We start from the raw sequence: 19,224 nt of genomic DNA on the forward strand, positions 1-19,224 counted from the left end.
GGTTTTTTTCTACTTCCTCTCTTACAGATACAGAATTCATCTACAGAGAACAGAAAGGAACAGTGAGACTGTGGAATGTTGAAACAAATACTTCTACTGTCTTAATAGAAGGCAAAAAAATTGTAAGTACTCTCTTTAATGACCGGGATAATTTCAGTTTTTCTTCCTGCAAGTCAATAAAGCAGAAAATGACTTTTGGTTTCAACTTTGAGCATAGCCAAGGAGAAGCAATAAACTTGTAATACTACAGGCTGAGCGACCAAAGATAATGTGAAATGGAAACCACACTAATTTAATAAGATGAAAGCACTGTTTCTTTCATCGTCCAGGAAATTTCTCTGCAGGTGTTGGGAACAAGTGTTGCATATCATATATAATTAAAAGATAAAGTCCTAAGGCTTTTACACATTTACAGAACAATTGCAATAATGCATGTAGAATACTTCAGGAGAATTTGCTCGGTCCCATTTAAAAAAAGCTCATCTCCACATGCATAGGAAGTATTAACTTAGGCACTGTGACTGTACTTACCCTAATTATATTAAGTGATTCTTATGCCTTAAAGTAAATACTGAGTCAAACATGAATGCCACTGCTTTATAATTTGGGAAAACTTGTTTTCCCAAATATATGTATATTTTTTGAGACGGGATCTCACTGTGTTGCCCAGGCTGGAGTGAAGTGGTGCAATCATGGCTCGTTTGCAGCCTTGACCTCCCAAGCTCAGACAATCCTCCCACCTCAGCCTCCTGAGTAGCTGGGACTACAGGCGTGTGCCACCATGCCCGGCTAATTGTTTTTGTTTTTGTTTGTAGAGATAGGGTCTCACTATGTTGCCCAGGCTGGTCTTGAACGCCTGTACTCAAGCAATCCTCCTGCCTTGGCCTCCCAAAGTGCCGGGATTACAGGCCTGAGCCACTGTACTCGACCCCAAAGATTTAAATGGCATTAAGATTTGATGTTCATGTATGGTTAAAGATATGTATTAGAAACATTGACTGGAGTTATATACCAAAATCAATTTAAAGAGAATTAACATTTTGTTTGTTTACAAAATGTTCAGACTCTTATTAGAATAAATAAATCTCCAACTCTAAGCAGTTGATTCTTTTCTTGTTTGACACACTGGGGAAATCAAAGGACAGAACTAAGGTTAAATCTATGTTAAAAAGCAAGAATTGAAACAGGCTGTGAGTCCCGAGTTAGAACGGTCATAACAGGGCTCTAGTATGAATGAGAAACACAGAAATCCTGGAATCCTATAATCTGGGATTAGAGGAGGTTGTAAAAAAAATTAACTGGTTCCCTGGTTTTACAGATAAGGATCCTAAGCCCAGACTTAGAGCATGAGCTTTTGAGTCTCACAGCTCACTGATGGCTGAGGGAGCATTCGGGTGGGGTCCCAGAAGCCTGCGTCCCAGGGAGAAGGAAGGATGGCTTCATCTTTACCCTACCCCATCCCCAGATCCACAGAAATGCTGTGCTGCCTTCTTTTCCCTCCTAAAGAACATGTAACTTGCTATTTAAATACTTTCATTTCTTTTCTTTTGCATAAAGATACCTTTTTATTAAAAGGTTTCCTGAGATTTAGTATGAAGTGCATGCTGCCCTTAACATAGACTGCAGGTGTAAGGTAGGCCTCACGATGTTGGATGACGGCATAGTTCCCAAAACGATCACTTTATTGAATTAAATAGTATTCTGCAAAGTAGGACCTAGGACAAATGGATGTGCCTGCATTTTTGCATTAAAATATCATCTTTGGTGGAATTACTCCCCTAAGAGAATTTGACTCAACTCATTTAGAAATACTAACATTGCAGAAATGGCTTTCTAATGTTAATAGAGAGGATAAAATGATCAGACTGTTGCTGAGTGTGAGTGCATTTTAATGTCGGAATGTTATCATTATTTCCTGGGAGGATGTCAGTTTAGTAAAGGCAGGGTGTTGTACATAAACAGCAGCACTTAGCAATGAAATACAGGAATGTGAACTGCCTTCTCTTTCTAAAATCAATAGCTTGTGACAGATCATATATTTTAACTGAAGTTATTTTAGCCAAGTCACCTTTAATAAGGTGACTTCAGGAACCACCATGGGTAAAGAAAAGTCCTCATCTCACAAATTCGCTGGCTTATTCTATATAATGCAATCTTTTTTTTTTCCTTAAAATGTCATTTTCCATTCATTTTATAAACATTTATTAAGCACCAAATGTGTACAGCCTAATGGGTTCATTATTCCTTTCTCAAAGCTGCATTTAAATGCTCCTGTCAACAGACTCAAAGAAAACGAAAAATGTCATTTAGAGGTCTGCATCCGAATTTAATTTAATCTGGACTTAATTTCCGCAGAGCCACTTAGTCATTTAAAATTATCATGCCTCAATTGCTCTATCTCCAAATTAAAGCTGATTTCTTCTGCCAGCCCAGAACGTGGGTACTCCGTGAGATCCAGCAATGGAATATGTGTATGCTCTGTGTGTTTTCATGAGCAAGTATTGAGAAGGTGAAGCCTGGTGTTCCACAGGGGCCAGAGCTTGGAGGATCATCCACAGCCCAGAGGAACTGGGAATGGGGAGCAGTAGCTCTTCCATATTCTGTTCCGTTGCCTTCCTGGTGACTGATCAGGTGTTCTCTTCTCATTTGAATTCCAGAAGCTGTGAGCTTGTATAAATGATAAAAAGCAATCTGAGGCCAACTGTAATTTTTAAGTTGAGCTATAAAACAGCCTTAAACAAGTTGAGAAATGGAAAGGAATTGGTAAATTCTGTGGTCAGCAGAATTTTAAAATATTCCCTACAACCTTGACCTCTAATAACCTCATTCTCTTTCCCCAGCCAATAAAAACAGACCCTCCTCATAGCTGGTCACTGCAAGGTACCAAAGCCTGTTTGCCTCCAGCTTCTTCTTTGCTCCTGTGCTTACTGTGATTGGCTCTTACATGGGACAGGTGGATGGAAGGGCCTGCAAATCACTGCAAACATTATGTCAATCCAGCAGGAAAGCTTTTAAGATAGCTGGTGATTAAGCAAATTCAGAGCTTGTGCTAAGTTCTGTATTTACATGGATGTATTTCACCTTGCCTTCCCCCGAACAATTTCTTTTGACTAAATGTACTAAATCAGTCATCCTTTATTGTGCTTTTAAATGGTAGAAATCATGAACTATTTCACAATACCACAAACACTTTAGATTGTTGAGTTCAGGCCAGGTGCGGTGGTTCATGCCTGTAATTCCAGCACTTTGGGAGGCCAAGGCGGGTGGATCACTTGAAGTCAGGAGTTCGAGACCAGCGTGGCCAATGTGGTGAAACCCCATCTCTACTAAAAATTAAAAAGTTAGCCGAGCATGGTGGAGCATGCCTGTAATCCCACCTACTGGAGAAGCTGAGGCAAGAGAATCGCTTGAACCTGAGAGTTGGAGGTTGCAGTGAGTTGAGATTATTACACTACACTCCAGCCTGCGCAACAGAGTGAGACTCCATCTCAAAAAAAAAAAGAGTTTCTGTATGTGTATACATTTAAAATTCTATGATGATTATGTCATGGTTCACAATTTCGGGGGCATTCTTTTATATATGTATATATATATATAGTGAGCTATTTCATAATCCTTGTTATTTGATAGCATATCGTATTTGATGGTAGCTAAGAATTGATTTTTAGAAAACATTTATCAAAATATCTTGATCCATTTCCTCTTTTGAGAATTTTTGAAGTATTTGTCTACATTTCTACAGAAAATGAATCAAATAAAAGTACAGTTGTCCCCAAAGCAGAAACACATCATCTCTGAAGCAGCTCTCCTCAGCTGTAAAGGCTGCTGCCCAGTTCTAAGCTCACTGGAGCAGGTTCTGTTTGGGATTTAATTTTGTCTCCCACATAGAGCTCAGCACCATGACCTGCACGTAGTAGATGCTCCATTGCTATGTGTTTTATGAATGACTGCTCTAGAATAACAAAACAATAGAGTTGAGCAGTTTTCCAGAAACATCCATGTGAGTGAGAGGTGTGGAGGGGCATTCAGCACTAGGGTCATGACTTTGAGCTTCAGATCTACCTCCCGGCACTGGCGTTGTGCTCTGCTAGGGTCAGGATTTTGAGCTTCAGATCTACCTCCCAGCACTGGCATTGTGCTCTGCCTAGGAACAACAGGACCCCAGCCAGTTGTACGAGTTCTGAATGTCCAGTCTTATCCCTCAGGAATGTCGTAGGACTGAATTACAGATGTAACAGCTGGAACATGGGTATATGCCACATGTGGATTCCAGAGCGTTAGGCTAGACCAGAGAGCCTGGGCTGGGCTCAAGGCTCAGGCAGGAGGAGTGGGGTGATTCTATGAAGGAAGAGACAGAAGATGACCAAGTCCAAAGGAGCGTGACAAGGACACTGCCACATGTAGGCGGCTGCATGGGTCCAGGCAGCAGTAGTAGACAGTGGAATCCACGCCACTTTAGTTTTGAGGTCCATCCCTCATGAAGCTGGGTGTAGCCTGCATCCCAGAGTGAGGCAGAGGCATCCAGAGCTGGTAATTACAGCAAGAGGCACTCTGAGAACTCTAAACATCAATAAAAAATCAAACCTAAGCTCACTTTTATTTGAATTACATGTTTGATGTCGCAGAAATTCTGGGACCTTACACTTTACTCTTTTAAACACAATTTCAAATGTCAATGTTATTTTATGTTTTATGCTCCTTATAAGACTCTTGTCAACAAGATAGCACATCTTATAAAATGGCCTTTGTTCTATTATGTATCTTGTTTTCTTTTTTCCTAAAAAATGAACCACCACAAATATATCTCATGGTCGAAAATTGGATCTTTGGACATTTGGCCAATGGTTGCCTGGTTCCTAAAGTTCTCATGAATTTTTCTCTTCTGAGTAGAACACTGACTTCTTTTTTCTTTCCCTCCCTCCCTTCTTTTCTTCATCCTTCACGCCTGCCTGCCTGCCTGCCTTCCTTCCTTCCTTCCTTCCTTCCTTCCTTCCTTCCTTCCTTCCTTCCTAGTAGAAATACACTTAAAATAGCCTTAATACATTTTGCTGAATTTAATTAAATAGATTTCTTGGGGACTTAATTCTTAACGAAAATTTAACACCATCTCTCCAATTCTTTTAAAACATAATAGAGCAAAAATTATCAGAAGGATGAAGTGTTTCACCAGTGCTTAAGATTTAGATATTTAAAGCTGAAATAGTATTTAGAGATTGTGTCTTTCAAACTCTTCTTTTATGAGGTGAGGAAACTAAGAATTTCTAAGAACAGTTCTCTGGCTTAACCTCCACTGATAGTGCTGTGGATCTAAAGCACCAGTTCAGAGTGAGTCACTGTATTGACCTGTGTCACTCATGCTGTATAGACCCTTTTTATTGACAATGCTAGCAGTGACAAGAAGCATTAAGATTTATATAATCATTCATTGTATCACTTAAATTCTGCCAGGTGTTTGGAAAGCAACTTAGCGATACATTTCAGGAGCAGTAACAATACTGATGCATTTTTGATTGCTCTGGGGAATGCTTCATAAGTAAATAATCTAAAATGTACAAAGTTGCAGCATTATTTATTAATACAATAGTGAAAATACTTGAAACTAGGAAAATGAGATAACTTTTTTAAAAAAAGATAAAATATGATGTATTCATTAAAATAATAGCTATGAAGGGTATGTAGCGATACAAAAAATATTTATGATATATTTTTAAAAGAATACAATATACTAATCTAACAACTATGTACATTGAAAGGCTAGAAAGTGGACACTGAACTATGAAAATACTTAATCTTGTTGGGTAGTGAGATTTTGTGTATTATCTTCTAGTGTGGTGATTTCCATATCTGCCATTTCAATGCCATTTATTCAATAATTTTAATCAAGATTTAAAAATTTTGGCTTCATCTTTCAAAAAACAGCAGACTGCCTTCTCACAATGAGTGTGTAAGAGCTATAGACAGTTCCCAGAAATTATTGAAAGAGAAAATAAGTCAATTATTTAAAAAAAAAAAAGTATTCTGTTGTTATGCTTATGTCAGGCTTTCTCCATTTTTATGTCTTATTTTAATTACTAATTTATTTGTTTTAATTGCTTATTTTAATTACTAAATTAACATCTAAATGAATGTATTTTCTCTAAGTTGTGTCCCTCTTGGTTTTATATAATCATAGATGTAGAATTTGAATTTTTATCTCTGTCTCTAAAAATTAATTAATTCTGACTCCTCACAGTAAGAGACATAAATAGGCAGGTATTATTAGACCCATTCCAAAATAAGAACAAATAATAGGCCTGTGTGTGCTACCAGAGGAACTCCAGAATGTGGCTGAGATCAGAACTCGAGACTACTTTCTTTTTACTTCTTCAAATAAACTCCACTGGATACTTGACCCTTGGATCAATAATTCTCACTTTTTTCTATGTCATTTAATTTCTGTCAAGTGCTTTATGCGCTAGTCCTCTCAGCCCTGAAACAGGGTAAATTTGGAAGGAAAAAGAAGCCCACTTTCTTGCCTCTTTCTCTTTTTGTTCTGCACAGAGCCCAGTGCACTGTTGAACAGGAAGCACAGGATGCTCTGACAGGTGTCATCTCAGCCAGGAACAGGCTGGCCCCTAGGAAGTGGGCTCAGCCTCGGTTTCAGCTCCTGTTGTCCTGAGTTCACTGACCACTGATAACCAGGATGGTGGCTGCAACTTCAGTGGGCCAGCAATGGCCCATGGGCCATCTCTAATCTGAGGCTGGATTTCACTTAGCATGTCAGTGAAAACCATGAGGGGAAACAGCCGTGTTTTTGTGTACAGTTGAGAGGGCATAAACTGGCAGCCCGTGATGCCCACTGAAATGTTTTGTTTGGCCCACAGAGTGGTTTTTACAAACTAACCCAGATTTCTGGCATCTCTTGAAAAATACAAAGATCTGGCAGCAGCAAGATCCTCATTTGCTGACAGAGAGCAAAATTTGGCTGGAGTTAGGAGGCAGCTGGCCCCTCAGACAGGACATGGGCTGACCAGCCCTGCAGTGACCCACACTTGCTGACTTCTAACCAGACTGGTTTCTGACTTTGAAACCCCTTTTAGTTCAGGAACAAAAGGGTGGCATAAAAACTCAATATCTTCTGCAAGAACATTGTGCATTGTGAGAAATTGTAGCACAAACTGTCTCGGTATCATCTGTGTTCATTTCTGTCTGTACAGTTCCCTGGATCCTCTTTGTCCCCCTATGTCATTATTTCATTTTTCTCCTGTGTCTCAGATGGTCTCTCTCTTTCTTTTTTTTTTCTTTTCTCTTTCTTGTCCTACTTTTCTCTCCCCTGCCTTTTCTGTTTCTACTTCTCTTACTACAAAATAGAACAGAAAACAAATATATTTTACTTACTTTTATTCTAACTTTTACCGCATAGACCATGATTTTACTTTTTAAAGTGGATGAGGCCGAGCACAGTGGCTCACGCCTGTAATCCCAGCACTTTGGGAGGCCAAGGCAGGCAGATCACTTGAGGTCAGGAGTTCAAGACCAGACTGGCCAACATGGTGAAACCCCATCTCTACTAAAAATACAAAAATTAGTCGGGCATGGTGGCAGGCGCCTGTAATCCCAGCTACTCAGGAGGCTGAGGCAGGAGAATTGCTTGAACCAGGGAGGTGGAGGCTGCAGTGAGCAGAGATCACACCACTGCACTCCAGCCTGGGCAACAGAGAGAAACTCCATCTCAAAATAAAATAAAAATAATAAATAAGTACAGTAGATGAGTATTTATACTTATGTCTTTAAAATATCTGAAAAGAGGCTGGGTGCAGTGGCTCAGGCCTGTAATCCCAGCACTTTGGGAGGCCTACGTGGGCCAATCACAAGGTCAGGAGCTCGAAACCAGCCTGGCCAATATGGTGACACCCCATCTCTACCAAACATACAAAAATTAGCCGGGCGTGGTGGCTCACGCCTGTAGTCCCAGCTACTTGGGAGGCTGAGGCAGAAGAATCGCTTGAACCCAGGAGGCGGAGGTTACAGTGAGCCGAGATGGTGCCCTTGTGCCCCCCCGCGGGGACAAAAGAAAAACACCACCCAAAAAAAAAAAAAAAAAAAAAAAAATTCTGAAAAGAAGTACAGTAGTGGTTTAATCTTTCTGGCCCCAGAGCTGCTGTTCCCTGCAGGCTAAGGGCTGTGTACCATCACTCCTCCATCACACATATACTCTTCATGTGACAGTCAGGGAAGGCCTTCTCTGGGCAAGGCCCTGACTAGACAAGGTGGTGGGTGGATACGGTGATTAATAAAAACAGATTTCTACTCTTATGGAGCTTTCAGCCTGCATATAAAAGAAGCAGTTGTTTCAACATCATATATTTTGCAACAGAGGTATTAATCCAATGTGCAATGAGAACAAGGTGAGAAAGAAAGGAGGATTGCTGGGAGCTCTAGATAGAGGCTTGCAGAAGGAACATTTCAGCAGTCCTTGAATATGGGAGAAAAGTCGGAAATGGCGTAATAGGCAAAATGAAAAGGGTGGATAATTCCACATTTCAGGGGCAGGCAGTGCGGTTAGTAGGTTGTTTTGGGAGAGGCTTGAAAAGTTGTGGCTGGAAGGTCTGGGGAAAAGATGAAGAGAGGTCTTCAGGAAGCTTCCATTGTGTGTAGTCTTTAGTCTGTAGCACATGGAAAGGTGTCAACCAAAATTAAAGCTACTGAAGCAGAAATAATGTAATAAAGGTTTATTGGAAGCCACATGTGAGAATTGATCTGGGAAATCACACCAACAAATTTGGATGTGTTCCAGAATCTGTTACAAGCCAGAGGGATTTCATAAGAAAGTTTAGAAGAAGAGAAGGGGACTCCTCATGTTAGAGTTGTCGTTTATCATTAAGGGGTACAATAAAAAGGTTCCAATCACTGACAACAGATTGCAACACACAGGCTAAAATGCCTACGTGCAAGACACTCAGTAAAACTTCATGATTCAGAGGCAAATCAGCATCCTTTTTTCAATGTCAGTAGATCACACAGTAATCAGTACATCAAGAATTTGAAGAGCTCACAGTGAGACTGTTTACTTAGCGGCAAGATGACACACAAGACTTCTTCCCCAGGTGACTTAATTTGGAAGTTTGCCAAATGTGACCTGTAGGGTATCATTTCCCTCTAACCATGAAAGCATTGATGATCAGTCTCTGCTTAGGTTAGAAGAGTAGACATCCTTCTTTCCTTCCTTGGCTCTGGGAAGGCTCATTCCCAAGAAGTCATGTCCCTGAGTGGGGAGAACAAACCTTGTCATCACATGTGGGCCAGGTTGCTAGCAACATGGGGTAGATCATGACACGAGGTTCCATGCCATTCTCCTGAATAATGAATCAACCTCCAGTCTCTGGACAATCATTATTTTGGCCTTAACAGTTGAGGCATAGTTTACAAATTCTGGAGAATTCAGGTACAGAGAAAGGTAAATGTTTCAATTTTATTCACAAAAGTATACTTTACCTGATTGTTTTAAAATACAAATAGCTCCTTTATAATTTTTAGAAATATGTTTTGCTATAGTATAGTTTTATTATTTTATTTGGAAATAAACAGATTTAATGAGTATTATTTAAATTGAACATAACTTTAAGATTGAAAATTACATAAAAATTATTTATAAAAGTTTATCCCATTTATATTTACCTAATTTATTTCTTTTTAGCAGTTTACCTGGATTGCTCATGAAAATTGAGATATTGGACAAAGTTAGTCATTATTTCAAGTTACTTCCTTGTTAACCATTTTTATGGCCTGCGAATATCAGATGTTCACTTAAGGAAGGAGTTTAGGTTAAATATATGGGTGTTTTGCTAATAACTCAGAAGATACAGCTGTTTTCATTTAACCAACAAGATTACATTAGTCTTACCTTTCAAAAAATTACACAAAAATCATACTGGTTTTGGCTGGGCTTGTAGTTCTATAACCTTTTTGCCAAACACTGACATTTAAAAATATCTAGCAGAGACAAATATAAAAATGTCTTCCAAGTATAATGAGGCAAAAGGCTGTGCTGACAATCTTGAAGACATTTCTACTTTTATCAATAATTTAAAAACCAGCTTGTTTATTAAAGATTTACTTAAGTCATATGAACTTGGAAAATATTTGTGTTTACTAATTTATGAGTGCTCATTTATTTATGTTGATTTGGTACCAGGTAGACACAACATATAATACATCTAAGTAAGTGTAAACACATCTAAACATACACAAACACAAATAAAGATTTTACAGCTTTCATTTTAGAATTTTAGTGTTTTTTTTTTTTTTTTTGAGACGAAGTTTTGCTCTTGTTGCCCAAGCTGGAGTGCAATGGATGGTGCGATCTCGGCTCACTGCAACCTCCATCTCCCAGGGTCAAGCGATTCACCGGCCTCAGCCTCCTAAATAGCTGGGATTACAGGCGTGCACCACCATGCCCGGCTAATTTTTTGTATTCTTAGTAGAGACAGGGTTTCACCATACAAACTCGCCCATTTATAAAAGACAGCTGGATCCAAGTTATATTTCTGACAAAATTGGGACCTATTCATATGGCTAAACTTTTTTTGCCCCTATGGGTAATCTAATGAAAGCTGCAGACCAAAAGTGTGAAAAGTGTGGATAAAGCAGTTTCCATTAAGTTTGATTTTTAAAAACTTCTTTTACCATTTTTTATAAGTTTCAAATGAGTTCAATTTTCAATGTTTACATTTTACCTAAAAATTGACCCAATTGCATAATAAAGACAGAATCTCCAAGTAGTCTTGAAATAGTAACAAATCTATCTTTTGTTTGCTGATCTTGTTTGATTAGCAAATGCAAGTGGGGAAAAATTTTTAGCAGTTTCTCCCTTTTTTGGGGAGGTGGCGTTTTTTCCTTTCAGCTTTTGTAGCAGAAAAAGCAAAATTTTTGTGCTAGACACAGATAGATGATTGCTCTGAGCTCAAGATTTTGACTTATTAGACCTGAGGGCCTAGCTTTTCTAAACATTTATCTATCTTTTTCTTTTAGATTATTAATTGTTCAATTAAGCATTTCATTTTAATATGAGTGGCTGAATCTATTTTACCAATGCCAGTGGAAGATCGAGATCATAAATGGTCTGGCAAAGCTTGCAATAAATCAATTGGTATCATTCATTAGTTTCAGTTTAGAAAAAACTTGTTGGATCTGTATTTTTATAATCTCAGTAATTTCATTCTCATGCTGTAGTCCTCCCATTTGCTCCTTTTGTTCCAAATTCATACATTTCCCTCTTTTGAGAGAGAAGGAAATGTGTGCATTGTGAAATTCCAAAAATCTCTGCCTAAGAAATGTATGGGAGCTGAGGGAACAAGCAGAAAAGGATGAGGAATGAGGAGCAGTTGGAGGTGAAAGGGACGAAGTCTCTGAAGTCGTTTTCAGGGCAGAGATAGTTGCGAATATCCTTTTGTTTACCTCTTGAATGGAGACAATTTTTTCTTTCAAAATTTCTTATAGAAGCTTCTAGGTGCTATTGGAAGTAAGTCTTCCATTCAATTTGTCTGATTCTAAATCCAGCTTTTTCCAATTGTGTGCCCAAGTAAATCATTTTACGCGTTTCAAAAGATCCCCATTTTGGGCGTTGCTGCTTATGACCATGCCAAGTTAGGTGGATCCACTTATCTAAGCACTTGCAGGTAAAAGGACCAAAAGTATTGTGCATAAAACCAGTAGGTATTGATTAGAGGCAGTGCACTCTCAGTCTTAGAAGACCTGCTTTCTATCGTGATTGTTTTGAATGAGACCAGCTATGAAGTGGAGCAAAAGTGCCCCTCATGCCGTCACTAAGGAAAAGTGCTTTTGCCCCAAACCTCCAGGGAAAAATTCAACCAGCTATTTTACCCTGCCCTAGAATTCAACAAAAACCCTCACCCTGAATTTTTAACAGTGACACTCGTTCTGAGAAAGACATTGTACTTGCTAGCCAAGGAGAAAGCCAGCTTCAATAAATCACAACTTCAAGACAGGAAGTGTATTGATTTCAGGAAGAACTCATCTGTAGCACCCAGCAGGGGCATCCAAGCTCACAGTGGGTTTGTTGCCAGGATCTGCATGAATGTTGGAAGCTGTGCTGGATGGTCCAGGGAGGTCACTCCAAAGCCTACTGGCTACACCATAATGTTGACAGAAATTAAGGCTGTTGAGGCAGAAATAATTTGATAAAAGGTGTATTGGAAGCCAAATGTGAGGATCAGCCCAGGAAGACACACCAACAAAGCTGAGAGTGTTCCAGAGTCTGTTACAAGTTGGAAGGCTTTTGTAAGAAAGCTTAAGACAAGGGAGGGGACTCCTCATATGTGAGTTGTCCTTTTCATTGGAGGGTATGATACAGGGCTTACAATCATTGGCTACCAATTACAACATACAGGCTGAAATGTCTATATGCAAGAAAATTAGTAAAACTTCTTCATTCAGAAACAGATCAGCATTTTTTCAATGTCAGTAGGTCATACAAATAATCAGCCACATCAACAATTTGAGGAACTCATGGTAAGATTCTTTACGCAGGGACAAGATGTCACCATGTGGCACAAGACCTTCCCCCAGGCGGGTTAGAATGTTTGAGCTGGTTAGAATTTAAAGCCACTGTGCTTTAGGAAAATAACTGTCACCAATAAGAAAGGGGTTTGTAGAAGGTAAAGACTACAAACAAAACATCGACAGTGGCTGCTGCAAGTCCAGGTGAATGTGATGGAGGTCTTAAATTAAGGCAATGGCTTTGAAGGCACAGAGGAGAAGCTGGTTTAAGTTACATCACAGGAGTAGAACTGGTAACACTTGCCTTCGTTTTGTGTACAGGCAGGTGAGATTAAACAATAGTCTATGTTGTCTGGGGGTTTTCAAGCCTTGCTCATGGATGGGGAGATGTCAAACTCAGAAACTGAAGTGGGGAGAGTTAACAGATTGCAAAGTAGAAAACCAAAGCCACTTTGAGGAAGAAGACACTGCAAGGTATATGCAGAGCTAATTAACTAGTTTATTAATTAAATTAATTAAACTTAATTAGCTAACAGTTGATATTTTGAGTGCTTATGGTGTGACTAAAGAATCCTAAACACTCTGCTTTCATTATCTTATTTAATCGAAATCCTTAGGAACTCTGTGAGCTTCAGTACTTTATTATTATTTTAAAGATCAGAAAAAAAGAGCTTAAAAAACCTTTTTCTAAGTCACGCAGCTGATAGCTGATAGTCCTGAGAGCTGAACTCAGCTTTGTCTAATTCCAAACTAAATTATTTCTAGACTGCATAGAGGATCCCCCTGTAGCCCTGGTTGCTGCAGTTGTAAGATGGGGCCGAGGCCGCCATTCCACTACTGAGAAGGAAGCCACTGCTTCAAACGCTGTGTTCATGTCTGTGAGTCCATCATTACATATCACCTGGTTACTCCTGGAGGCCGCTACATTTGCCCTAAAACAAAGACTAGAGATGCAAAACATTGAGTCAGTTTAGCCCAATGCCAAAAAAAAAAAAAAAAATGCTGAGTCCTGGGGAACGATCAGACACAGCTGAGTCCTGGGGAACGATCTGTTTCAAGGTTAGAGAGAACTGAACTGTAAACCATCTGGACACATTTTCGATGTGGATATTTAATCATCTTTCCACTCTGCTCTATGGCATCTATGTTTTCAGGTTTTCTCTGACTCAGTAAATGCAGTGCTGGGAGCAGCACCTGAGTCTGTCTGATTCAAAATTAAATTATTCTTAGGTGAATTCAGGGCCCAGAGGCAGGCTGTGGCCACTATCATTAACATTATCTCCAGGCCCAAGGGTTCTGTCTTTCTCATTGACCAGGAAAGGAGAATACGATCATCTATTTATGTTAAATTTGATGTGTGCACCCACAGAGTTGCACATAGCATTCTCCTGTAACAATCTTTTCAGTATTTGTCTTTTGTTGATCATTACTTATCTTGTATATATAGGGTTTTTTTATTATGAGTTTCATGAGGAGGTTGTATTCAAAAAAGCCTCTGGATATATTTATGCTTTTTCTGCCATTCATTTCCCTTCCATTACTTGACAAATTGGGGGCATTCTATCATTTTATATCTCTTTCTTCCACTAACAACCACCTGTTCTTCTCTGCATTTATTATCATATATTTATCTACTACAGGAAAAACAAACCAATCCTTTAGATATGTATCTCCTCAGAAATATGCCTAGAATTTTATATAAATGGGATCATCATACATGGAGACCAATATTTTTAAAGTCAGCATAATGTTATTAAAAATTGTGTTATTGATATAACTGGTAGCCCCAGGTAATGCAAAAGGTGAAATACTGTATACACTCATCTCTCTAGTAAGTATAAAAGTTATGAGCAAAATATTAACAAGTGGAGTTCAGCTGTGTACCAAAATCATAATATGCTAAAGTAAGGTTTAATGATTACAACAGCATTTAAATATCAGGAAATCAATCAACAAAATTTATTAGAACTACAAAATGATAGAAAAATCCTAATGATTGTCACTAGATGCTGAAAAAGGGATCTGATAAAATTTATCAACAGCTCCTAATAAAAATCCTTGCTAATGTAAGAATAAATAATTCCTTAAATATGCTAAAGGCTGTTTACCAAGAACCAGCTATCAGTGAAAACCATTCTAGATGACAATCAAACCATTTCAATTATAGTCAGGTATCAGGCAAGAATACTCACCATCACCATTAATATTTAATATGTTCTTGAAGAAAGTGCAACCAAACCAAATGATTGAAATAAGAACTAGAAAATAAAAGAAAAAAATGACATCTTTTTTCTCACAATAGAATTTTATTTCTGAAAAACCTAAAATAGATTAGTTTTTAAAAAACTAATAAGAACATATCTTAATATGGCTAAATACAAGAAATATATTATGAATTCAATAGCTTTTCTCTTCTCCAATATAAATACCTTGAAGTGAAAATGGAGAAAATATTCCATTCACAATAAGAACAAAAATATAAAAAGACTTCAAATAAATCTGACATGAACTCCAGAAGACTGAACAAAGCAAACTATAAGATCTTGTTAAAAATTTGAAGACATTAAATAAATTGTATAATATTAAATAAGAAAATATTTAAAATGTTAATTATTTGAAAATTGATATCAAACTTTAATACAATCCTAATTAGAACTCTGAAACCGCTTTAGTGTTAAACATTTTGCAAAATGATCTTGATTGTCATATATAAGAATAAACACCTTTGTGTAGCCATGAAGCATTTCGAAATGCATAGTAATGTATACTTTTACCTGAAGTGAAAACACATAAGAACAACGTTATATTCAACTCAATGACAATAATAGCTAACACTTTGAGTACTTATTAGGTACCAGGTATTGTAATTACTTTATTAAATTTGTGTATCAATTATGAGGTAGGTACAAATGTTATCTACACTTTAGAGAGACACAAAAAATTGAGAAATTTTCAGCATCTCTCATAGTGAATGGTATAAACAGGAGGTGAATCATAGTCTGTCTGAATCCACAGTCCAAGCTTAAAACTATCAAATTTTGCATAGAAGTAGCAAAGAGAGTGCTGAAAAACTAGAGAATTTGAAAGAAGCTTCCAATATAAACGAGTATTTGACATGAGAAACACTAGGGATAGGGTGACACACTTAGAACTCAGTGCTGGCATAACCAACTCTTCATCTACAAAGATGTAATGTAAGTCTCATTGTACAAATATACAAAATTAAGTTCCAATTGGATTAAAGGCCTAAATGTTTTTAAATTTGGTTTCATAAAAAGAGAGAAATTTTTAATCAAAATAGGAAATCCTGAAGCTATAAAAGATAGCCATATTTAATTTGCCATATAACATTTTAAATTTTAATTTAAAAAAGACAAAATTAGTAGACAAATAATGGAAAATATTTACATCCAGGTAACAAGTAAAAGGAGTATATCTACAACTGACAAGGAATTCTTCCAAATTGAGCACAAAAAGACAAATAAATAATAGAAAATGAACAAAAATATTTTAGAATTAGCTCAATCAAGCCTGAAACCAAAGCCTGCTTTGTTTGGGAAATTGATCTTTGATTCATAGAGCAAATGTTCAGGAATGTGTTAGATGTTTTTTGCATTCATTATTTGCACTTGGTGAGAAGGTAGACCTACAGCTCAAAATCTGTACAACTGCTACAGGATCCCTTGAATTTGTAACAGGGCCACTTGTTCTGAGAAAGACTTTGTATTTTCTAGCCAAGGAGAAAGCCAGCTTCAAACAATCACAACTTCGACCAAGACAGGAAGTTTGTTGATTTCAGGAAGAACTCATCTGTAGCACCCAGCAGGGGCATCCAAGCTTATCCACTAGATAAGTGGATCCACCTAACCTAGCATGGTCATAAGCAGCAAAGTCCAAAATGGAGACTGGGGTGGTCAGAAGTGCATGGAATCACCCCTAACCATGGCAGTGGTGAGTTTCTCAAAGAGAAAATTGGAATTCTCACTGTCTCCGGCAGTGTCATTAGCAATTGACCCTCCATCAAGGAATGTGACCCGGACTAATTTCTAAGTGTAGAAAGTTGCATTCTTTGCTGGTTTCTTTTGGTGTTATTGCAAATCAGCCCCATTGTTACCACCCTTGTAACAGCTGAGGATGTAATCATTCATTTCTTCAGCAAACATCTAGGGAGCATCTCTATTATAACCCAGTCACTGTTAGGCACTGGGAATAGAGCTGTGGCAAAACAAGCTAAAATTTGTTTCTTGGCATCTGGTCCTGGCCGTGAGACTATAAGAGGATTAGAATTACCCTCCTAACATAAACAATTATAAAATGGGATAAAATGTGGAGGAAAAATCAGTTTTCATATATTGGACAGCAGGCAGTGCACAGCTGTGATCCCCGAGAAAAGAAAGACAGATGAATGAAGCATGCCATCCTGTGGGCTTTCTGCGTGAATGCTGGACTGCAGCACGAAGGGGAAAAATTCAAGACCTGCAGTCTTGCCAAGTTAAGAAGGCAGAAGTCAGAGTCCAAGAAAAGAAGATGGCTACAGTTTATGAGACAGAGTACCCAAAAGGAGGAAGCTAGAGAATACTCACAAAATCTACTTAAGTAATTACTTTTAATGGCAAAACCACAATTACTTTATTATTGTTATTATACTTTAAGTTCTGGGGTACACGTGCGGAATGTGCAGGTTCGTTACATAGGTATACACGTGCCACGGTGGTTTGCTGCACCCATCAACCCGTCATCTACATTAGGTATTTCTCCTAATGCTATTCCTCCCTTTACCCCCCCACCCCACAACAGGCCCCAGTATATGATGTTCCCCTCCCTGTGTCCATGTGTTCTCATTGTTCAACTCCCACTTATGAGTAAGAACATGTGGTGTTTGAAAAACCGCAATTACTTTTGCACCAGCCTAATACATAGATTTCCCTTTGAGACCTTGTTAATTATTGATCTTTATATGTGAATAATGAAACATCAAAAGGCAGAACAAAATAAAACTCCAAGGAAATAACAATTACAGGACTCTGTTGGATGAAGTATTCCCAGAGCTCATATATTGTCAGGAATTATTTAAGTTTATTCTAACCATGAGACATTAAACAGAGACCCCAGGAAAGTAGCTTCTTAGGATGCGGGTCAATTAGCACTCGAATATAGTCATGTGTCACATAATGGCATCTTAGTCAACAATGGATGTAGGACATTGGTCCCCTAAGGGTATAATATCGTATTTTTATTGTGTCTTTTCTAAGTTTAGATATTTTTAGATATACAAACATTACCACTGTGTTACAACTACCTACAGTATTCAGTAGAGTAACATGCTGTACACGTTTGGAGCCTTAAATAGGCTATGCCATATGGCCTAGGTGTGGAGTAGGCTGTACCATCTAGGTTTGTGTAAGTACTTTCAGTGATGTTTGCACAATGGCAGAATCGCCCAATGACACATTTCTCAGAACATATCAGATATATTGTTAAGTGATGCATGGCTAATGGCCACTGTGGAATAACCCTTAAAACATCTTTTTTAAAAACCTTGAATAAGTCAGGTTAATCCACAAATAATTAATTGCCTGTCATAAAAAGTCCAATATTCTTTGAAGGAAAACAGAAAGTCCTAAATTCAACAAGAGAGAATTAAAAATATCTGGTGTTAATTTAAAAATAAAACATGATATATGCAAAGGAGCAGGGAAATGTGACCCATATTGAGGAGAAATATCAGTTGATAGAAACAGAACTGCTGATAACAGAGATAAGGGAATTGGCAGAAAAACACATTAAAACTGCTAAGATAAATGTATTCCAAATGCTCAAGGCTATAAGGAAAACCATGAACATGATGGTAAGAGAAATTAAAGATTATAAGACACCCAGATAAAATTTCTAGAGATTAAAAAAAATTTTTAATTCTCTAGATGAACACCAGGTTAGATACCACAGAAGAAAAAAAAAAAACTCCTAAATGTTAAGCAGTAGCAATAGAAACCATTTAAAACCAAGAACAAAGAGAAACTGAAAAAAAAAAGGCCTGAACAGCATGTCAATAAGCTGTTGGATGGTATGAAATAGACTAATATACTTGTCATTAAAGTTCCAGAAAGGGAAGAGAGAAAAGAAGATAAAACAAACTTTTGAAGAAATAATGACTGAATTTTTTCCAAATTTGGTAAAGAACTCAATAAACTCCATAAAGAAAATAATAACAAAGAATATGATAATCAAGTTACTTAAGATGAGTGACAAATAGAACATCTTAATGGCAGCCAAAGGAGCGAGACATGTTTGGAAGAACAAACCTAAGAAAACAGCTGACTCTTCAAAAGAGGTGCTGTGAGCCCGGGGACATTGGAATGAGATCATTTAAAGTGCTGGGAGGGATAAAACACCATCACTCTAGAATTCTACACACCACAGAAATACCTCTCAAAAACAAAGATTAAGAATTTGTGTAGGCCCAGCTACTCAAGAGGCTGAGGCAGAAGGATCTCTTGAGCCTAGGAGTTTATGGCTGCAGTCAGCTATGATCATACCACTGCACCCCAGCCTGGGTAACAGAATGAGACCTTTTCCTCTGAAAAAAAAAAGTATATCTATATCTATATCTATATCTATATCTATATCTATATCTATATCTATATCTATATATAAAGATATATATATAAAGATATATATAAATAAAGATATATATAAAGATATATATAAAGATATATATATAAAGAT

At 37.7% G+C, this 19,224-nt stretch overlaps 1 protein-coding gene across 5 annotated transcripts in view; it reads left to right on the forward strand.

The window, feature by feature from the left end:
- Nucleotides 1-19,224, forward strand: part of DPP6 (dipeptidyl peptidase like 6) — a 1,054,804-nt gene that overhangs the window by 681,450 nt on the left and 354,130 nt on the right. For all 5 annotated transcript variants that reach the window (XM_032753183.2, XM_032753184.2, XM_032762299.2 and 2 more), the window contains exon 4: nucleotides 28-122. In XM_032753183.2, the coding sequence (XP_032609074.1) occupies nucleotides 28-122 (95 nt within the window). The remainder of the gene's footprint in view (nucleotides 1-27; nucleotides 123-19,224) is intronic.

The sequence above is a fragment of the Hylobates moloch genome, unplaced genomic scaffold (assembly GCF_009828535.3).
Source record: "Hylobates moloch isolate HMO894 unplaced genomic scaffold, HMol_V3 SCAFFOLD_1, whole genome shotgun sequence".
Lineage (NCBI taxonomy): Eukaryota > Metazoa > Chordata > Mammalia > Primates > Hylobatidae > Hylobates > Hylobates moloch.